Below are 23,533 nucleotides of genomic sequence, written 5' to 3'. Positions count from 1 at the left end.
ATAATGTTGCGCACTTACCTGCGCTCATCTGCTCTGAATTGCTGTGAATCATTTTATTACGCTGAAGAAAATGAAACATGGTGTTCCTAATAAAACAGAATATTTTCAATCGTTACTCTAGTCGCATGTAGTACATGCACAATGCTAAAGTCAATGCTTTTCAGATTAGATACAAGAAAACAAATTAACATAATATAGATTTAAAATTTAGAGCTAATTCTGTAGAAAAGCAGCAGAGCTGAATTATCATATTACTCTACTCTATAAAGCTGCATTGTGTATAAAAACACTGGTACAAGCCATTGTCACTGAATTTGCTGAGGCAAATTTCTGTCTTTTAAAGGGAACCTTTCACCTCCAAAATCGAAGGCGAGCTAAGCCCACCGGCATCAGGGGCTTATCTACAGCATTCTGGAATGCTGTAGATAAGCCACCGATGTATCCTGAAAGATGAGAAAAAGAGGTTAGATTATACTCACCCAGGGGCGGTCCGGTCCCACTGCGGTCCGGTCCGATAGGCGTCGCGGTCCGGTCCGGGGCCTCCCATCTTCTTACAATGATGTCCTCTTCTTGTCTTCACACAGGCGTACTTTGTCTGCCCTGTTGAGGTCAGAGATGCCCAGCGCCTGCGCACTGCAGTACTTTGCAGACAAAGTACGCCTGCGCCGGAGCCGCAGCGTGAAGACAAGAAGAGGACGTCATCGTAAGAAGATGGGAGGCCCCGGAACCGACCGTGACGCCCATCCGATCGGACCGCACGCCCAGGTGAGTATAATATAACCTCTTTTTCTCATCTTTCAGGATACATCGGGGGCTTATCTACAGCATTACAGAATGCTGTAGATAAGCCCCTGATGCCAGGTGGGCTTAGCTCACCTTCGATTTTGGGGGTGAGAGGTTCCCTTTAAAATGACAAAGACTCCTCTTTAGGAGGACCATTCACCAGTTTAGGATGTTAAATTGGCCATGGAATAGTGGTTGCAGAGCTGAGTAAAACTTTATTTTTATCTTTTAATTTCTCATTTCTATTGCTGAGATATTAGAATGTAATGTTTAAGTTACAATTTATGATGTTCATTGGGGAACTACCAAAGATTTGTTGTGTGGACAACTTTCCCTGCATGAAACTGACCATTCATAAACGGGCAACATCATGCAGGGGAGAAAAAAAACACACCCTCCTCTCCTCACTGATCTGTGCAGACCAGAGTTGTAGAGTTGAGATCTGGAAGGGTTTGTAATGATACATAACTCCGCTCTGCTGCATCTCTCTACACAGTAGCTGCAGAGAGAAGAGGAGGGTGTTTTCTTTTACCCCTGCATGAAGCTGCCTGCATATGATTGGTCATCCTCATGGAGAGGAAGAAGTACACGCCCCCAGAGGCAAATCTCTGGTAACACTCAGCTGAACTAAAACAAAAATATAACCAAAACTTTAGAAGATAATATTTTCATTTTCAGCTCCGCAGCCATTACTTCATGATGTGGCCAATTTAACCTGCTCAAACTGGTGAATGCTCCTGTTTAAATGGGTCATAAGATCCATCACTTAAAAAAAGGGCAAAAAAAAGTCTCATCACACAGGCACTCTTCATCTATTAACATCTACAAAGTCATGGTTTACTTTATTACATACTTCTTACTACATACACAGATAGAGATCTGCAACATTTTTCAGAACCTTACTCGAAGAAAATAGATCACTCTAAGGAACTTTACGTGCTGCAAAAGTAAATGTCTATAAAAAGCTGATTCAAATTGAAAAAAATATATTAAATAGCAACAGTCATGGCTGAAAGTGTTGGTACCCTTGAAATTGTTCCAAAAAATGAAGTATTTCGCCCAGAAAATTATTTCAATACACATGTTTTATTATACACATGTTTATTTCCTTGTGTGTTGGTAAACTTAGGATTTTATGATGCTTGGAACACAGTCAAAGCACCCAGTGCGAGAGGCAGCAATACATCCCCAAAACATCATGGAACCTCCACAATATTTAACTGTAGGTACTGTGTTCTTTTCTTTGCAGGCCTCATTCCGTTTTAGGTAAACAGTAGAATGATGTGCTTTACCAAAAAGCTCTATCTTGTTCTCAACTTTCCGGAAGATGCTTTCCCAGAAGGATTTTGGCTTACTAACATGCATTTTGGCAAACTGTAGTCTAGCTTTTCTATGTCTCTGTGTCAGCAGTGGGGCCCTCCTGGGTCTACTGCCATAGCGTTTCATTTCATTCATATGTCGACGGATGCTGACAATGATGGACCCTGAGCCTGCAGGGTAGCTTGAATTTCTTTGGAACTTAATTGAGGCTGCTTATCCAACATCCAGACTATCCTGCATTGCAACCTTTCATCAATATTTCTCTGCCGTCCACATCCAGGGAGATAAGCTGCAATGCCATGGGTTGTAAACTTCTTGATTATGTTGCGCATCATGGAGAAAGGAATATCAAGATCACTGGAGATGGACTTATAATCTTCAGATTGTTGATATTTTTCACCAATTTTGGTTCTGGTTTCAGGTTTGATTTTCATATTGCCCATACCTTTTTCTTGCCACAGTTGAGGCTGAATGAGCTTCACATGCTTGAAACAAAGTTGTTTACCCACAATTTTGGAAAGGTGCTAACAATTTTGTTCAGTCCAATTTAGGGGTTTTGTGTCCAATTTTTATTTTTTTCTCTTTTTTGTGTTGCTCCAATACAAACAGGAAATAAACATGTGTATAACAGAACATGAGTAAATGAAATAATTTTCTGTGAGAAATACTTCATTTTTTGGTACAATTTCAAGGGTGACAACACTTTCAGCCATGACTGTATATTTTACTATAAAATTACAGACAAACTGGGCCTATTGCATGTTATAGGAGCCCGACTTTCCAAGAGCTTCAGGGGTAGGGTTGTTAATCAACTGTCATTATGTTTCTGATTCCGACATAAAGATTTACTTGTGCTCTGACATCCAAGGTGCCACTGCAACACAAGAGCATTGGCAGCTGGCATGGGAGATGCAGGCAGGGAGCTGGAGAACCTCAGATGACTTATGAGGACACTGATGTAGAGCACATAGAAAGGTGTTCTCCTATCCATCGGTCATCTCGTTTACCTTGACATCCTTACATCTTGGGTTTTTGGCAAGTCTAATGTCAGATACTTTTCAAACATTCCCATAAATATTGAATCTTGTTGATTCCACTGATGAGAACTGATCAAGTGATTCTGTCCAGTGCCAAACACATTGCAGTCTTCATTCTTCTGCACAGCCTCCTGCACACTTCTGAAGATGCTGCCTGAGAGATAAAACATCACTGTGAAGTCGGGTTCATATGGATATATGTCACAAGCATGATATGGGTCATGGTGCCTAGACTGACTATGTGTTATGAGTAGTGTTGAGCGATACTTTCCGATATCGGAAAGTATCGGTATCGGAAAGTATCGGCCGATACCGTCAAAATATCGGATCTAATCCGATACCGATACCCGATCCCAATGCAAGTCAATGGGACGAAAATATCGGAATTAAAATAAACCCTTTATAAACTTGTAGGTTCATTCTACATGAAGGAAAACAACTAAGAATAATGTAGGATGTATTGGGGGACGTGGCGGAGACATTAAAGGCACAGAGGTTTAGCCCAATGTAATAGAATAGCAGGTTTTTGGGTTTTTTTATGACGTTCGGCGGTAGAAAGATTTTGACTATGTTAATTTTTTTTAATTTTGTCAGATATTGATGTTTCACTACTTCCACGCCCTTCACCTTCTTTTTTACTTCTCCCACACTTTCTTCTTCATTATCCTCATCATCAGCTTCTTTGACATCAACTTCTTCACCTTATTCATCTTTTTCTTCATCTTCTACCTATTATTTTTTTTCTTACATTGTTCATATTCTTTTTATTTTACTATTATCTTCATCATATTCTACTTCTTCATCATATTCTTATTTGTGACAGGCATTCCCGTAGTTGTTATCTATAAAAGTTTGAAGATTACACCTTCCGTTCTGCCTGTCACAAAAGAGATACATTTGTCCGCGTTCAGTTTGGCCTGCAGCATCAGGCTTTATCCAGGGGCACCACGAGGAGGAACGGACTCACCCCCATACACTGCTTAGTCTTCTTCTGCTTATAATTTAGATAATATTTTTTGCTCTGATATTTAGTGTTATGCTTAATGTTCTTCTGCTCTTTGTTCTGCAGCCTCTTGTTCTTCTGCTTCTCGGTCTTCCAGGTCGTCGTCGTCTCCAGGGTCGTCATCTCCGGGGTCGTCGTCATCGGGGTGGTCTTCAGGGTCGTCGTCTCCGGGGTCGTCGTCATCGGGGTGGTCTTCGGGGTCATCGTCTCCAGGGTCGTCGTCATCACGGTGGTTGTCGTCTCTGGTGTCGTCGTCATCTTAGGGGTGGTCTTCCGGGTCATCGTGTTTAGTCTCTTGAACTTGGAAATGTAGCAGAAGGTACAAGAAGGCTGAGAAAATGCCGAGAACCAGCTGATGGAACTGGAACTCGGATGGCTACCCGAAGGTCCAAGAGCCAATGGAACTACCGAGGACCAGCTGACGTTACTGGAACCCGGTTACTAAGCAGGAGGTACCCGTGCCTGAAAGCACTACCAAGGACCACCTGACGTTGGTGGAACTCGGATACCCAGAGGGAGGCACCTAAGCCAAAGGCTCTGCCCGGAACCAGCTGACGGTACTGGAACCAGGATGGGGAGCAGAAGGTACAAGAGCAAAAGACACTGCCGAGAACCAGCTGACGGTGCTGGAACCCGGATGGGTAGCCGAAGGTCCAAGAGCCAATGGAACTACCGAAGACCAGCTGACGTTACTGGAACCCGGTTACTAAGCAGGAGGTACCCGTGCCTGAAAGCACTACCAAGGACCACCTGACGTTGGTGGAACTCGGATACCCAGAGGGAGGCACCTAAGCCAAAGGCTCTGCCCGGAACCAGCTGACGGTACTGGAACCAGGATGGGGAGCAGAAGGTACAAGAGCAAGTGTCTGCGTGGCTTTTGCAGGACACGATGCCGGCTGCACAGCAGGGGAACAGCTGGCGGTGCTGAACCCCACTGACACATTGGCTGGTGTTTTTCTCTGTGCAGCTAGCAGTACCGGGCCCCAACTGGCGGTGTTAGAGCCCGGGGTCAGCAGGAGGAGGAGATGGAGCAGAGTGTAGGCCGAAGCCTGCACTGGCGGCAGCTTTGGGTCTGTTGTGCCTGCGTGGCTGTTGCAGGACACGTTGCCGGCTGCACAGCAGGGGAACAGCTGGCGGTGCTGAACCCCACTGACACATTGGCTGGTGTTTGGCTCTGTGCAGCTAGCAGTACCGGGCCCCAACTGGCGGTGTTGGAGCCCGGGCTCTGCAGGGGGAGCAGAGTGTAGGCCGAAGCCTACTTGAACCAATTTCAAAGGTAACCTTTAACCCCCCCTCAGGGGTTACAAAGTAGAAGAGCCACAGCTTATGCAGCAGTAGTGCTGCACAAGTCAAAGGTTGCTCTTTTAATTTTGCTCCTTGCACACGCTGAATGAAACACGTATACCATTTAGCCCTTTATACAGTCAAACTGTGTTGGAGGCGCGAGTTCCCTTTGTAATGAGACGCAGCACAGATGTCAAGAATCCCACCTTGGTGCTGGGTGCAGCCTCCTGAGCGTTGTTATTTGCTGTACAGGAGTCTGCGCTGTCGTGTTATCCCCTGGCCTAGCGCTGTTAGCGCTGCCCATCTTCTGACCTCATTTAATGTCGGCCGCTGCGGTTCGCGATGACCATGAATCCCAGCCCCGCGGTGTCTTAACATTGTTAAAACACTGCGGGGCTGGGATTCATGGCCTGGCGCAGCACATATGTTCGCCTCTCGCACTCGGGTCCTTACACCCGCTGCAGACTGTGCGGCGTCAGCTGATCCCTTATCGCATGCCACGGCCATGAAGCCGCACAGTCTGAAGAAGGCGGAAGGAGATGAGGGACAGGCGAACTGATGCACTGCTCATGCCCATCAATCACACCCTCGCAGTCCCAAGAAATAAGACACCGAGGGGCGTTGTGTGGGTCAGGGCGGCCGCAGAGGCGCAGGCAGCCAAACAATGATGCCAGAAGACGGGCAGCGCTACCAAGGGGGTTGCAGCGTGTCATTACAAAGGAAAGTCACACCCCCGGGACGGTTAAATGGTCACACAGAGGACACATTTCAGACGTGTTTTCAGTTCCACATGTGCGAGGAGAATACGTTTATGAGCCACCTTGCACACATGCAGCATTACCGCTGTACAAGGTGGCCTTAAAAACGTACAAACGCCTGGGGGAGGGGGGACAGGTTCCCTTCAATTTCAGTTCTGGTGTCTGCGTGGCTTTTGCAGGACACGATGCCGGCTGCACAGCAGGGGAACAGCTGGCGGTGCTGAACCCCACTGACACATTGGCTGGTGTTTTTCTCTGTGCAGCTAGCAGTACCGGGCCCCAACTGGCGGTGTTAGAGCCCGGGGTCAGCAGGAGGAGGAGATGGAGCAGAGTGTAGGCCGAAGCCTGCACTGGCGGCAGCTTTGGGTCTGTTGTGCCTGCGTGGCTGTTGCAGGACACGTTGCCGGCTGCACAGCAGGGGAACAGCTGGCGGTGCTGAACCCCACTGACACATTGGCTGGTGTTTGGCTCTGTGCAGCTAGCAGTACCGGGCCCCAACTGGCGGTGTTGGAGCCCGGGCTCTGCAGGGGGAGCAGAGTGTAGGCCGAAGCCTACTTGAACCAATTTCAAAGGTAACCTTTAACCCCCCCTCAGGGGTTACAAAGTAGAAGAGCCACAGCTTATGCAGCAGTAGTGCTGCACAAGTCAAAGGTTGCTCTTTTAATTTTGCTCCTTGCACACGCTGAATGAAACACGTATAACATTTAGCCCTTTATACAGTCAAACTGTGTTGGAGGCGCGAGTTCCCTTTGTAATGAGACGCAGCACAGATGTCAAGAATCCCACCTTGGTGCTGGGTGCAGCCTCCTGAGCGTTGTTATTTGCTGTACAGGAGTCTGCGCTGTCGTGTTATCCCCTGGCCTAGCGCTGTTAGCGCTGCCCATCTTCTGACCTCATTTAATGTCGGCCGCTGCGGTTCGCGATGACCATGAATCCCAGCCCCGCGGTGTCTTAACATTGTTAAAACACTGCGGGGCTGGGATTCATGGCCTGGCGCAGCACATATGTTCGCCTCTCGCACTCGGGTCCTTACACCCGCTGCAGACTGTGCGGCGTCGGCTGATCCCTTATCGCATGCCACGGCCATGAAGCCGCACAGTCTGAAGAAGGCGGAAGGAGATGAGGGACAGGCGAACTGATGCACTGCTCATGCCCATCAATCACACCCTCGCAGTCCCAAGAAATAAGACACCGAGGGGCGTTGTGTGGGTCAGGGCGGCCGCAGAGGCGCAGGCAGCCAAACAATGATGCCAGAAGACGGGCAGCGCTACCAAGGGGGTTGCAGCGTGTCATTACAAAGGAAAGTCACACCCCCGGGATGGTTAAATGGTCACACAGAGGACACATTTCAGACGTGTTTTCAGTTCCACATGTGCGAGGAGAATACGTTTATGAGCCACCTTGCACACATGCAGCATTACCGCTGTACAAGGTGGCCTTAAAAACGTACAAACGCCTGGGGGAGGGGGGACAGGTTCCCTTCAATTTCAGTTCTTGTGTCTGCGTGGCTTTTGCAGGACACGATGCCGGCTGCACAGCAGGGGAACAGCTGGCGGTGCTGAACCCCACTGACACATTGGCTGGTGTTTTTCTCTGTGCAGCTAGCAGTACCGGGCCCCAACTGGCGGTGTTAGAGCCCGGGGTCAGCAGGAGGAGGAGATGGAGCAGAGTGTAGGCCGAAGCCTGCACTGGCGGCAGCTTTGGGTCTGTTGTGCCTGCGTGGCTGTTGCAGGACACGTTGCCGGCTGCACAGCAGGGGAACAGCTGGCGGTGCTGAACCCCACTGACACATTGGCTGGTGTTTGGCTCTGTGCAGCTAGCACATCTGGGCCCCAACTGGCGGTGTTAGAGCCCAGGGTCAGCAGGAGGAGGAGAGGGAGCAGAGTGTAGGCCGAAGCCTGCACTGGAGCAAGTTGAAAGGGAAACTTTAACCCCCCCCCCCAGGCGTTTGTAGCTGAAAGAGCCATCGTGTACAGCACTAATGCTGGAAAAGGTAAACTTAGCTCTTTTAATTATGGTCCTTGCACATGCTGAACCTAACACTTATAAAAAGTGTCCCCTCCTACCGTGATACCGTCCGGTAGGTGGAACTTTCCTTTGTGATGTGACGCAGCACAGCCGTCATTCTTACCCCCTTGGCGCCGTGCGCCGCCTCCTCAGCGTTGTTTGAATCAGTCCCGGAGCCTGCGCTGTTAGGTTAGCCCTTGGCCATGCACACATTTTGCGCTGCCCGTCTTCTGACATCATTTGGTGTCAGGCTGGCTGCGCCTGTGCGGCCGCGCTGGCAGAGAGCCCGCCTCGTACTGTCTTCTGATTAAATCCCACTGGGGGCCTGAGATCCATGGACATGCGCAGTGCATATCTGAACCTCCACCTCTCACTCATCTCCCTACGGCTTCTTCTGACTGTGCGGTGTCACGGCCGTGGCATGCTATTAGGGACCAGCTGACACCGCACAGTTTGAATAAGCCGTAGGGAGATGAGTGAGAGGTGGAGGTTCAGATATGCACTGCGCATGTCCATGGATCTCAGGCCCCCAGTGGGATTTAATCAGAAGACAGTACGAGGCGGGCTCTCTGCCAGCGCGGCCGCACAGACGCAGCCAGCCTGACACCAAATGATGTCAGAAGACGGGCAGCGCAAAATGTGTGCATGGCCAAGGGCTGACCTAACAGCGCAGGCTCCGGGACTGATTCAAACAACGCTGAGGAGGCGGCGCACGGCGCCAAGGGGGTAAGAATGACGGCTGTGCTGCGTCACATCACAAAGGAAAGTTCCACCAACCGGACGGTATCACGGTAGGAGGGGACACTTTTCATAAGTGTTAGGATCAGCATGTGCAAGGAGCACCACGAAAAGAGGCACTTTTTCCCTTTGCATCATTACTGCTGCACAAGGTGGCTCCTTCAGTAACAAACGCCTGGGGGGGGGGACAGGTTCCCTTAAATTTAACTTGTTGTGCCTGCGTGGCGGTCGCAGTACACGTTGCCGGCTGCACAGCAGGGGAACAGCTGGCGGTGCTGAACCCCACTAACACATTGGCGAGGTGTTTTGCTCTGTGCGGACAGCACTTCTGGACGGCAACTAGCGTTGTTGGAGCCCAGGGACAGGTGGAGGAGGAGGAGGTGGAGGAGGTAGGAGGGATTGCCACACACACAGCTGGGGAACAGCTGACGTTACTGAACCCCAATAACAGAGGAGGGACTGTTGGGACTGTGCGGACAGCACTTCTGGACGGCAACTGGCGGTGTTGGAGCCCAGGGACAGGTGGAGGAGGAGGAGGTGGAGGAGGTAGGAGGGATTGCCACACACACAGCTGGGGAACAGCTGACGTTACTGAACCCCAATAACAGAGGAGGGACTGTTGGGACTGTGCGGACAGCACTTCTGGACGGCAACTGGCGGTGTTGGAGCCCAGGGACAGGTGGAGGAGGAGGAGGTGGAGGAGGTAGGAGGGATTGCCACACACACAGCTGGGGAACAGCTGACGTTACTGAACCCCAATAACAGAGGAGGGACTGTTGGGACTGTGCGGACAGCAGTTCTGGACGGCAACTGGCGGTGTTGGAGCCCAGGGACAGGTGGAGGAGGAGGAGGTAGGAGGAGGTAGGAGGGATTGCCACACACACAGCTGGGGAACAGCTGACGTTACTGAACCCCAATAACAGAGGAGGGACTGTTGACTGTGCGTACAGCACTTCTGGACGGCAACTGGCGGTGTTGGAGCCCAGGGACAGGAGGGGGAGGTGGAGGAGGTAGGAGGGATTGCCACACACACAGCTGGGGAACAGCTGACGTTACTGAACCCCAATAACAGAGGAGGGACTGTTGGGACTGTGCGGACAGCACTTCTGGACGGCAACTGGCGGTGTTGGAGCCCAGGGACAGGTGGAGGAGGAGGAGGTGGAGGAGGTAGGAGGGATTGCCACACACACAGCTGGGGAACAGCTGACGTTACTGAACCCCAATAACAGAGGAGGGACTGTTGGGACTGTGCGGACAGCACTTCTGGACGGCAACTGGCGGTGTTGGAGCCCAGGGACAGGTGGAGGAGGAGGAGGTGGAGGAGGTAGGAGGGATTGCCACACACACAGCTGGGGAACAGCTGACGTTACTGAACCCCAATAACAGAGGAGGGACTGTTGGGACTGTGCGGACAGCACTTCTGGACGGCAACTGGCGGTGTTGGAGCCCAGGGACAGGTGGAGGAGGAGGAGGTAGGAGGAGGTAGGAGGGATTGCCACACACACAGCTGGGGAACAGCTGACGTTACTGAACCCCAATAACAGAGGAGGGACTGTTGACTGTGCGTACAGCACTTCTGGACGGCAACTGGCGGTGTTGGAGCCCAGGGACAGGTTGAGGAGGAGGAGGTAGGAGGAGGTAGGAGGGATTGCCACACACACAGCTGGGGAACAGCTGACGTTACTGAACCCCAATAACAGAGGAGGGACTGTTGACTGTGCGTACAGCATTTCTGGACAACAACTGGCGGTGTTGGAGCCCAGGGACAGGAGGGGGAGGTGGAGGAGGTAGGAGGGATTGCCACACACACAGCTGGGGAACAGCTGACGTTACTGAACCCCAATAACAGAGGAGGGACTGTTGACTGTGCGTACAGCACTTCTGGACGGCAACTGGCGGTGTTGGAGCCCAGGGACAGGTGGAGGAGGAGGAGGTAGGAGGAGGTAGGAGGGATTGCCACACACACAGCTGGGGAACAGCTGACGTTACTGAACCCCAATAACAGAGGAGGGACTGTTGGGACTGTGCGGACAGCACTTCTGGACGGCAACTGGCGGTGTTGGAGCCCAGGGACAGGTGGAGGAGGAGGAGGTAGGAGGGATTGCCACACACACAGCTGGGGAACAGCTGACGTTACTGAACCCCAATAACAGAGGAGGGACTGTTGACTGTGCGTACAGCACTTCTGGACGGCAACTGGCGGTGTTGGAGCCCAGGGACAGGTGGAGGAGGAGGTAGGAGGAGGTAGGAGGGATTGCCACACACACAGCTGGGGAACAGCTGACGTTACTGAACCCCAATAACAGAGGAGGGACTGTTGACTGTGCGTACAGCATTTCTGGACGGCAACTGGCGGTGTTGGAGCCCAGGGACAGGAGGGGGAGGTGGAGGAGGTAGGAGGGATTGCCACACACACAGCTGGGGAACAGCTGACGTTACTGAACCCCAATAACAGAGGAGGGACTGTTGACTGTGCGTACAGCACTTCTGGAGGGCAACTGGCGGTGTTGGAGCCCAGGGACAGGTGGAGGAGGAGGAGGTAGGAGGAGGTAGGAGGGATTGCCACACACACAGCTGGGGAACAGCTGACGTTACTGAACCCCAATAACAGAGGAGGGACTGTTGGGACTGTGCGGACAGCACTTCTGGACGGCAACTGGCGGTGTTGGAGCCCAGGGACAGGTGGAGGAGGAGGAGGTAGGAGGAGGTAGGAGGGATTGCCACACACACAGCTGGGGAACAGCTGACGTTACTGAACCCCAATAACAGAGGAGGGACTGTTGACTGTGCGTACAGCACTTCTGGACGGCAACTGGCGGTGTTGGAGCCCAGGGACAGGAGGGGGAGGTGGTAGGAGGGATTGCCACACACACAGCTGGGGAACAGCTGACGTTACTGAACCCCAATAACAGAGGAGGGACTGTTGACTGTGCGTACAGCACTTCTGGACGGCAACTGGCGGTGTTGGAGCCCAGGGACAGGAGGGGGAGGTGGAGGAGGTAGGAGGGATTGCCACACACACAGCTGGGGAACAGCTGACGTTACTGAACCCCAATAACAGAGGAGGGACTGTTGACTGTGCGTACAGCACTTCTGGACGGCAACTGGCGGTGTTGGAGCCCAGGGACAGGTGGAGAAGGAGGAGGTAGGAGGGATTGCCACACACACAGCTGGGGAACAGCTGACGTTACTGAACCCCAATAACAGAGGAGGGACTGTTGGGACTGTGCGGACAGCACTTCTGGACGGCAACTGGCGGTGTTGGAGCCCAGGGACAGGTGGAGGAGGAGGAGGTAGGAGGGATTGCCACACACACAGCTGGGGAACAGCTGACGTTACTGAACCCCAATAACAGAGGAGGGACTGTTGACTGTGCGTACAGCACTTCTGGACGGCAACTGGCGGTGTTGGAGCCCAGGGACAGGAGGGGGAGGTGGAGGAGGTAGGAGGGATTGCCACACACACAGCTGGGGAACAGCTGACGTTACTGAACCCCAATAACAGAGGAGGGACTGTTGACTGTGCGTACAGCACTTCTGGATGGCAACTGGCGGTGTTGGAGCCCAGGGACAGGAGGGGGAGGTGGAGGAGGTAGGAGGGATTGCCACACACACAGCTGGGGAACAGCTGACGTTACTGAACCCCAATAACAGAGGAGGGACTGTTGACTGTGCGTACAGCACTTCTGGACGGCAACTGGCGGTGTTGGAGCCCAGGGACAGGAGGGGGAGGTGGAGGAGGTAGGAGGGATTGCCACACACACAGCTGGGGAACAGCTGACGTTACTGAACCCCAATAACAGAGGAGGGACTGTTGACTGTGCGTACAGCATTTCTGGACGGCAACTGGCGGTGTTGGAGCCCAGGGACAGGAGGGGGAGGTGGAGGAGGTAGGAGGGATTGCCACACACACAGCTGGGGAACAGCTGACGTTACTGAACCCCAATAACAGAGGAGCGACTGTTGGGACTGTGCGGACAGCACTTCTGGACGGCAACTGGCGGTGTTGGAGCCCAGGGACAGGTGGAAAAGCAGAGGAACACAATGTAGGCCGAAGCCTGAGAAAGTCGAATGGGAACCTTTAACCCCCCCCCCCAAGGCGTTTGTAGCTGAAAGAGCCAGCTTGTGCAGCACAAAAGATGCAAAAGGAAAAGGTGGCTCTTTTCATCACGCTCCTTGCAAACACAGAACTAAACACTTATAAAATGTGTCCCCTGAAACCGTGAAACCGTCCCGGAGGTGGGACTTTCCTTCGTAATATGACGCAGCACAGCCGTCATTCCTACCACCCCGGCGCCGTGCCCCGGCTCCTCAGCGTTGTTTGATTCCGTCCCGGAGCCTGCGCTGTTATGTTATCCCGTGGCCAGGCACACTTAGCGCTGCCCGTCTTCTGGCATCATTTGGTGTCAGGCTGGCTGCGCCTGTGCGGCCGCGCTGGACGAGAGCCCGCCTCGCAGTGTCTTCTGATTTTATCCCACTGGGGGCCTGGGATCCATGGCCATGCGCAGTGCATATCCTCGCCTCTCACTCCCCTCCCTACGGCTTCTTAAGACTGTGCGGTGTCACGACCGTGGCATGCTATTAGGGACCAGCTGACACCGAACAGTCTGAAGAAGCCATAGGGAGATGAGTGAGAGGTGGAGGTTCAGATATGCAATGCGCATGTCCATGGATCCCAGGCCCCCAGTGGGATTAAATCAGAAGACACTGCGAGGCGGGCTCTCGGCCAGCGCGGCCGCACAGGCGCAGCCATCCTGACACCAAATGATGCCAGAAGACGGGCAGCGCTAAGTGTGCCTGGCCACGGGATAACATAACAGCGCAGGCTCCGGGACGGAATCAAACAACGCTGAGGAGCCGGGGCGCAGCGCCGGGGGGGTAGGAATGACGGCTGTGCTGCGTCATATTACGAAGGAAAGTTCCACCTCCGGGACGGTTTTACGGTATCAGTGGACACATTATATAAGTGTTAAGTTCTGCGTGTGCAAGGAGCTAAACCAAAATAGCTACCTTTTCCTTGTGCAGCATTACTGCTGCACAAGGTGGCTCTTTCAGTAACAAACGCCTTGGGGGAGGGGGACAGATTCCCTTACATTTCAGTTGTTGTGTCAGCGTGGCGGTCGCATGACACATTGCCGGCTACACAGCTGGGGATCAGCTGACGTTACTGAAACCCAATAACACTGGGTCGTATGTTTTGACTGTGCAGACGGCACTTCTGAGCCTCAACTGGCGGTGTTGGAGCCCAGGAATTTAAGTTCAGGTGGTAGAAAGATGAACACAACAGGAGACCTGGATAACGTATACAGTGACCTAATTATTTAATCAGGAGGAGGAGTGGCAAATTCCTGCGAGATCCAGGCCTTGTTCATTTTCAGGAAAGTAAGCCGGTCAACGTTATCGGAGGATAGTCGCATGCGACGGTCAGTTAGTACACCACCTGCAGCACTAAAGACACGTTCCGATAATACACTGGCCGCAGGGCAAGACAGCACCTCCAATGCATACTGGCTTAGCTCTGGCCATGTATCCAGCTTTGAGACCCAAAACTTGAAAGGGGAAGAGCCGTCTGGGAGTACAGCAAGAGGGCAAGACATGTAGTCTGTCACCATCTGACGGAACCGTTGCCTCCTGCTGACTGGAGCCGTCTGTGATGGTGTAGACTTTTGTGGGGGGCACAGAAATCTGTGCCACAGTTGGGCCATACTGGTCTTGCCTTGGGCAGAGGCACTGCTTCTGCTCCCTCTTTGTGCAGAGCCTCCACCACTGCCTGGACGCACTGAGCTGCTTTGGAATGCACTAGCAGCACTTCTCTCAGTTGGAATGGAGAAGATGATGGAATTGACCAGTGTGTCTTGGTACTCCCGCATTTTTCGCTCCCGGTTCAACGGTGTGATGAGGCTTTCTACGTTGTCCCGGTAGCGAGGATCGAGGAGGGTGAACACCCAATAATCAGACATGTTGAGAATGTGGGCGATGCGGCGGTCGTTTCTCAGGCACTGCAGCATGTAATCCACCATGTGCTGCAGACTGCCAACTGCCCAAGAAACGCTGTCCCCTGCTGGAGGCGTGGTCTCTGCCCGCTCGTCATCACCCCACCCTCGCTGTACACACTGAGTACTGGACAATTCGGTAACTCCCTCCTCTGGACGGATGTCTTCCTCCTCCATTGACTCCTCCTCATCCTCCTCACAAACTGTCCCCTGCCTACGCGTTTGTGAGGAACCACGTGGCGCTGACTGTCCAGAAGATGATGGAAATGGTGAATCCTCATCCTCCACCTCTTCCACAACATCATCCCTTAGCGCTTGCAGTGATTTTTCAAGCAGGCAGATAAGGGGGACAGTCATGCTGACTAGTGCATCATCTGCACTCGGCATCCGCGTGGAATAATCAAAGGGACGCAAAACCTGGCAGACGTCATTCATAGTGGCCCACTATGTGGTTGTGAAGTCTGTACGGCGCTGACTGCGACTTCTTTGTGCCTGAAGCAGCTGGTACTCCATTACAGCTTGCTGCTGCTCACACAACCGCTCCAACATATGTAACGTGGAATTCCACCTGGTAGGTAGGTCACATATGATGCGATGTTCCGGCAGGCGGTGTCGGCGCTGCAGAGCCGCAATGCGCGCTTTTGCCGTGCTGGAACGCCGCAAGTGAGCACACTCTAGGCGGACCTTGTGCAGCAGTGCATAAAGATCCGGATAGTCCCTCAAAAAGCTCTGCACCACCAAATTGAGCACATGTGCCAGACATGGGATGTGAGTGAGGTTGCCGAGGCCCAGAGCTGCCACCAGATTTCGGCCATTATCACACACTACCATGCCTGGCTGGAGATTCGCTGGCACAAACCACACATCGCTCTCCTGCTTGATGGCATTCCAGAGCTCCTGCGCTGTGTGGCTACGATTCCCCCACAAAATTAATTTCAACACGGCCTGTTGACGTTTGGCCACGGCTGTGCTCATGTCGGTCGTAACAGGTACACGTTCATCACGGGTCCATGTGGAGGTGGACTGTGACGGCTCCTGCAGCGATGATTCTGAGGAACTGGTGTAAGAGGAGGAGTCAATGCGTACAGAATGGATTCCTGCAATCCTTGGAGTGGGCAGGACACGTCCTGCGCCACTCGCACGGTCTGTACCCGGCTCAACGACATTAACCCAATGGGCAGTGAGGGAAAGGTATCGCCCCTGTCCATGTTGACTGGTCCACGCATCGGTGGTGAGGTGGACCTTGCTACTGACGGCGTTCAGTAGCGCGTGTTTTATGTGTCCCTCCACATGCTTGTGCAGGGCAGGGACGGCTTGCCTGCTGAAGTAAAAGCGGCTGGGCACATTGTACTGTGGGACTGCCAATGACATCAAGTCACGGAAGCGGTCAGTCTCCACCAGCCTGAATGACAGCATTTCCAGTGAAAGAAGTTTGGCAATGCCTGCAGTCAGAGCCTGTGCTCGTGGGTGGTTTGACGAGAAAGGCCGCCTTTTCTCCCATGCCTGTACTACCGATGGCTGTAGAGTGGGCTGGGAGTGTGTGGATGACTGGGAAAGTGGTGCTGCGGGTGGAATTACAGCGGGTCTCTGGACAACAGGGCCAGAGGTTCTTCCACGGCGATCCTGGGAGGAAGCCGAACCAGCTGCGTGTGAGCTAGAGGAAGAGGCAACACGAGCTGAAGAGGTGGTAGCTGCCGCTGTTGGTTGGCCTAGCTCTTCAGTGTGTTTTTCTAACTCCGCCGGGTGCCTGTTGCGCACATGTTTCCACATGTTGGAGGTATTGAGGTTGCTGACATTTTTCCCTCTTTTGACTTTTTGATGACACACCTTGCATCTGACATAGCAAATGTCATCTGCAACTGTGTCAAAAAAGGACCAGGCACTGCAAGTCTTGGGAGCGCCCTTTTTGGCTTTTGGAAGAGACATGCTCCTAACGGGTGCCAAAGCGGAGGCTGCAGGATCCGCAGTCTTCCCCCTCCCTCTCCCTCTTTGGGCCGTACGGGGAATCTCTTCCTCAGAGCTGCTCCCACCACCTTCCTGTCCCTCACGCCAAGATGGGTCAAGGACCTCATCATCTACACTACCCTCTGCCCCCAACTGCTCCTCCTGGGTAGTCTCAGCAGCAGAGCACGCACCAGTAAGTGGCACCTGAGTGTCATCATCAGCTGATGCGGCCTGCGATGTGGTGACCGGAGCCACTGGCCCACCCGCCTCTTCAGAGGAAGACAGAAAAAGCTGTTGGGCATCACTGCACCCTGCCTCTTCTTCCATTTCTCCAATGCTGCTTGGCTGGCCCCCTGTTTCCAAGCCAAGAGATTCAGAGAACAGAAGTAGAGACGGCTCCTGTCCTGGGCTCTCTGTCTGCCTGGGCAATTTGGCAGGTGGTGAAGAGACAGATGGCTGCTCTCCAGTGCTCTGTGTCTGAGAGGATGTGGCACTAATTGAAGTTGATGCATTAGCTGCCATCCATCCGACAACGGCTTCAATTTGTTCTTCACGCAGCAGCGGTGTACGGCGCTCTGACACAAAGCTGCGCATGAACGACTGTTGCCTGGTGAATGTGGGTGCTGATGAGTCACCGGTGCCCGCAGCAGGCACAGAATCCCCACGTCCCCTCCCTGCTCCGCGCCCACGCCCACGTGCCTTACTCACTGCCTTCTTCATCTTGGTTGACTGATAAAGATAAGCAGAAAAGTACTAACGGCTTTGTGTGCTTATTCCTGAGCAACTCCTCCTAACAGGTATAAGAAACACTAATTTTCTAAAGTGTGGACTAGACTTTAATATGAGCTAATGTGGCCTACACAAATGTAAAGTGGTGTAACTGGTGTGTTTGGTGAACTTTATTATTTATTTATTTTTTGGGGGCTGAACTGACAACGGATAGAGCTGCAGTCACACGGAGACCGTGCAGACAGACGTAAACGGCGCTGCAAGGCCCAAAAACCCTCCTCTACGTTATCCTATGTAGTGTTTTTCCACAAGTTAGCTGGAGACGGGTGGAAAGACACTAATAGGAATTTTTTGAAAAAATGTGCAGCAGCCTGCACTACTTAAAACAAAATGAAAATTGATTTGGCGGTATGACGCAGTGAACAACCCTGAGCTGGAGACAACCAGGCTACGGCTGCTCACAGACTACAGGGCGAGCTGCAGTCACACGGAGACCGTGCAGACAGCCGTAAACGGCGCTGCAAGGCCCAAAAACCCTCCTCTACGTTATCCTATGTAGTGTTTTTCCACAAATTAGCTGGAGACGGGTGGAAAGACACTAATAGGAATTTTTTGAAAAAATGTGCAGCAGCCTGCACTACTTAAAACAAAATGAAAATTGATTTGGCGGTATGACGCAGTGAACAACCCTGAGCTGGAGACAACCAGGCTACGGCTGCTCACAGACTACAGGGCGAGCTGCAGTCACATGGAGACCGTGCAGACAGCCGTAAACGGCGCTGCAAGGCCCAAAAACCCTCCTCTACGTTATCCTATGTAGTGTTTTTCCACAAATTAGCTGGAGACGGGTGGAAAGACACTAATAGGATTTTTTTGAATAAATTAGCAGCAGACTACACTACTTGAAAAAAAAAAAAAAAAAAGAACAGTATGAGGCAATGAACCACCCTCCCTGAACTGAATACAACCAGCTATGGATGGCCTATGTGGCTGCACTCAGACTAGAGAGTGGGCTGCACTCACACACACACACACACAGAGACCTTGCAGATCGCTGTGAAAACAGTGCTACAAGGCAAAAGCAAGGTGAATAGTAGGTGAACACAGCGGTTGCCAAATTAGCCTTTGGAAAGCACAAAGAAGCAAATCGCTATCTCTAAACTGTCCCTCAGTCAGCAAACAGCGTCCTGTCACTAACTGAATTCACAGCAGAGTGATCGCAAAATGGCGCCAGCGACTTTTAAACTGCATCATGACATCATTTCAGCAGCCAATCACAGCCTTGCCAGTAGTTTCATGCCCTCCATGCTAAACAGGATGTGCCCACACTTGGAATCATTCTCATTGGCTGAATTTCTGCATTTTGAATCTTGGAACTTCCGATTCCGGTATCCGATACGCGGCAAGTATCGGAATCCCGGTATCGGAATTCCGATACCGCAAGTATCGGCCGATACCCGATACTTGCGGTATCGGAATGCTCAACACTAGTTATGAGCTGTTAAGTTGGGCTGGGAGAATCATGGTCAGTCCAGTCATTGCGGTCCATATAAGGACCGTGATATATAACTGTGTGTATCTGGTACCAAAGCCGGGTGTGTATTGCATCTTTATAGCAATATTTAATAGGACCTGTCACCAAGTCGAAAGTGAACAGTTTCTGCTCTTATTTTATTCCCATTGCTTCCCTGAGTAACTTTTTTTCAACTTTCTTCTTTGAAATCTGCTATATGCTTCCAGAAATCTGGGTCTTTTTATTTAGTGCTAATTTTTCTGTGTACACAGCCCTCTTGGTAAAGACCACAAAAATTAGCACAGTATAAAAAGTCCCATGTATCTGGAACCGTATGGTGGATTTAATAAAAAATAAACAAGATAAATACTCAGAAGAGCAATGGAAATAAAATGGAAGAAAAAATGGTCCTTTAGACTTATTTAAAGCATATTTTGTGTTCTTATTAATGGGATTGTCTCACGAATTTAAGTCAACTAACTAATCACCTGTCCAGCCGCACAGTTCCCAAAAACAGCGTTCTGCTGTGCCCTGTCTGTGTAGGGGTCAAGTATGCGCAAACTGTACCTGCTCCACTGATTGTCCACAAGGCCTAAAGGTAGAAATAAAATAAATAGTACTGCAATAGCTGTTTAATCCCTTTCTCCACATCCACCATCCATGTACAGTGGATGTCAGGACAGCGTGTAAGGGCCAGGCTCAGGAGCTGACCCCACTCTATACACACGTGGTCAAAATTGTTGGTACCCCTCGTTTAATGACAGAAAAACCCACAATGGTCAAAGAAATAACTTGAATCTGACAAAAGTGATAATAAATAAAAAATCTATGAAAATGAACAAATGAAAGTCAGACATTGCTTTTCAACCATGCTTCCACAGAATTTAAAAAAAATAAATAAAAAACTCATGAAATAGACCTGGACAGAAATGATGGTACCCTTAACTTAATATTTTGTTGCACAACCTTTTGAGGCAATAATTGCAATCAAACAATTCCTGTAACTGTCAATGAGACCTCTGCCCCTCTCGACAGGTACCGTATATACTCGAGTATAAGCTGAGATTTTCAGCCCAAATTTTTGGGCTGAAAGTGCCCCTCTCGGCTTATACTCGAGTCACGGTCGGCGGCAGGGTCGGCGGGTGAGGGGGAGAGGGCGCTGAGGCATACTTACCTGCTTCCGGCGCTTCCCCTGCCCGTCCCATGGTCTCCGGGTGCCGCAGCTCTTCCCCTGTTCAGCGGTCACGTGGGACCGCTCATTAGAGAAATGAATATGGACTCCACTCCCATAGGGGTGGAGCCGCATATTCATTTCTCTAATGAGCAGAACGGTGATCGCTGATAGAGGAAGAGGCTGCGGCACCCGGAGACCAGCTGTCCGGGGGAAGGAGCGGGACGCCGGGAGCAGGTAAGTATTACATATTCACCTGTCCTCGTTCCACACGCCGGGTGCCGCTCCATCTTCCCGGCGTCTCTCCGCACTGACTCTGCAGGTCAGAGGGCGCGATGACGCATATAGTGTGCGCGCCGCCCTCTGCCTGATCAGTCAGTGCAGAGAGACGCCGGGACGGGACGCTGAGGAGCTGCAAGCAAGAGAGGTGAGTATGTCTTTTTTTTTTTTATTGCAGCAGCAGCAGCAATGGCACAGCTTTCTATGGTATATCTATGGGGCAATAATGAACGGTGCAGAGCACTATATGGCACAGCTTTCTATGGTACAGCTATGGGGCAATAATGAACAATGCAGAGCACTATATGGCACAGCTTTCTATGGCACAGCTATGGGGCTATAATGAACGGCATGGAGCATCTATCTTTATTTTTGAAATTCACCGGTAGCTGCTGCATTTTCCACCCTAGGCTTATACTCGAGTCAATAAGTTTTCCCAGTTTTTTGTGGCAAAATTAGGGGGGTCGGCTTATACTCGGGTCGGCTTATACTCGAGTATATACGGTATTTTGGCCCACTCCTCAAGAACAAACTGCTCCAGTTGTCTTGTGTTTGAAGGTTGCCTTTTCCAGATGACGTGTTTCAGATCTTTCCAAAGATGCTCAATAGGATTTAGGTCAGGCCTCATAGAAGGCCACTTCAGAATAGTCCATTGTTTTCCTCTTAGCCATTCTTGGGTGTTTTTAGCTGTGTGTTTTGAGTCATTATCCTGTTGCAAAACCCATGACCTGTGACGGAGACCAAGCTTTCTAACTCTGGGCAGCACATTTCTGTCTAGAATCCCTTGATAGTCTTAAGATTTCATTGCACACTGCACAGATTCTAGCCTCCCTGTGCCAGATGCAGCAAAGCAGCCCCAGAACATAACAGAGCCTCCTCCATGTTTCACAGTAGGGACAGTGTTCTTTTCTTGATATGCTTCATTTTTCCATCTGTGAACATAGAGCTGATGAGCCTTGCCAAAAAGTTCAATTTTTGTCTCATCAAGTCCATAGGACATTCTCCCAGAAGCTTTGCGGCTTTTCAGCATGTAGTTTGGCAAATTCCAGTATGGCTTTTTTTATGATTTTTTTTTCAACAATGGTGTCCTCCTTGGTCGTCTCCCATGAAGTCCACTTTGGCTCATACAACGACGGATGGTGCGATCTGACACTGATGTTCCATGAGCTTGAAGTTCACCTTTAATCTGTTTGGAAGTTTTTCTGGGCTCTTTTGTTAGCATTCGTATTATCCATCTCTTTGATTTGTCATCAATTTTCCTCCTGCAGCCATGTCCAGGGAGATTGGCTACAGTCCCATGGATCTTACATTTCTGAATAATATGTGCAACTGTAGTCACAGGAACATCAAGCTGCTTGGAGATGGTCTTATAACTTTCCCTTTAACATGTTTGTCTATAATTTTCTTTCTAATCTCCTGAGACAACTCTTTCCTTCGCTTCCTCTGGTCCATGTTGAGTGTGATACACACCATGTCACCAAACAGCTCAGTGAGCATCTGTAGCCCTATATACAGGCCCACTCACTGATTCCAAGATTGTAGACACCTGTGATGCTAGTTAGTGGACACACCTTGATTTAACATGTCCCTTTTGTCACAATTTTTTCAGAGGTACCATCATTTCTGTCCAGGCCTATTTCATGAGTTTAATTTTTTTTTTAATTTTGTGGAAGCATGGTTGAAAAGCAATGTCTGACTTTCAACTGATCATTTTCATAGAACTTTTATTATTACTTTTGTCAGATTCAAGTGATTTCTGTGACCATTCTGTCATTAAACGAGGGGTACCAACAATTTTGACCATGTGTGTACATGTGGGATAAATGCGGAGTTAAAGAGTCGGAACCTGGCAATAACAGCGACGATTCCTGCTACGTGCTAGCTCTCCATCGCTGCTGTTAATTTCTAACACAAGTATTTAGGTTGTGTGAGCCAAAATAATGAGGTCTGTTCCGACATCCATCAAGCCAATGAGTTGATATGTCAGCTAGCGGACTACTGTAGGAATCCATTATCCTAGTACATTTGTGTTTGCCTTCATAGAAGATCCCTACAAAGGTAAAGTCCAAACTTTAGATTTGATGACTGAGTACTGCAACCTAGTCTCTAGATCATTTTTTCCATTTCAAAGCCATATCACAAATTCTCGCCATTGCAAATACAGATAATATTCCCCCTATTGAGGAAGCTATATCTGAAACGCGCGTCGGGGTCCTGGACTGCTGTGTGTGATTACCCATTCAGGTGTGTGTGTGTGCACTTGCACCTTTTGTATACATTATGCCTATTCTTTTATTTTAGGATTAACAGCTAGACCATTTATTCACAGCACTTGCACCTTATTAATTTATATTTACTTGGACATTTACATGCTGGTCTAGTATTTAATGGCTAATCTGTTGAGCACAAGCACCTCTATTTTGTCTAAATTATTTGAGATTCATTACAGAAATATTTCTATTGCCATCCTTTCTATGGTGCATAGCATTTCTTGGCATATGTGTGTACTGTATATATATTTTTTTTTACTATGATGAAATTCCTTAACATACTTTTTTTGCACAGCACTTTATTATTTAATCATGTACATTCCCATTTAATATTTTTCACTTGATTATATTTATTTATTTTGACACTACACATTATGTATTGATTAATTGTTGATGTATAGTCTGGATTTATTTACCAGTTTGGTTTCACACTGGCGGCTACTCCTGTCTTTCATCTCCATTGTACCTAATAAGTTTTTGTTTTAAAAAATTCTTTGTCTATTATCAATAAATATTATAAATTTTACTTTGGGCTCAGCACTTCTATTTTTCTTGTAGGTCTTTTTTGATTCTTTTGAAGTTTGCCCTCACATATTTGTAGCCTCCCTTCTTGTTTCTAGGAATTATTTAAATACAGAGCTAGATTTCAAATATCCACAAGAAGCCAAATAAAAAGTCAATGAGCAGCGTCTGAAACCCTGCATA

At 50.1% G+C, this 23,533-nt stretch overlaps 1 protein-coding gene across 2 annotated transcripts in view; it reads right to left on the bottom strand.

The window, feature by feature from the left end:
- The window catches only part of WDR93 (WD repeat domain 93), a 114,829-nt gene that overhangs the window by 33,835 nt on the left and 57,461 nt on the right, over positions 1-23,533 (bottom strand). For both annotated transcript variants that reach the window (XM_077263493.1, XM_077263492.1), the window contains exons 8-9: positions 3,111-3,294; positions 19-86 (exon numbers count right to left, since the gene is read on the bottom strand). In XM_077263493.1, coding sequence (XP_077119608.1) covers positions 19-86; positions 3,111-3,294 — 252 coding nt within the window. The remainder of the gene's footprint in view (positions 1-18; positions 87-3,110; positions 3,295-23,533) is intronic.

This window comes from Ranitomeya variabilis, chromosome 5, assembly GCF_051348905.1.
Source record: "Ranitomeya variabilis isolate aRanVar5 chromosome 5, aRanVar5.hap1, whole genome shotgun sequence".
Lineage (NCBI taxonomy): Eukaryota > Metazoa > Chordata > Amphibia > Anura > Dendrobatidae > Ranitomeya > Ranitomeya variabilis.
This window is presented reverse-complemented; position numbering and strand designations above follow the sequence as displayed.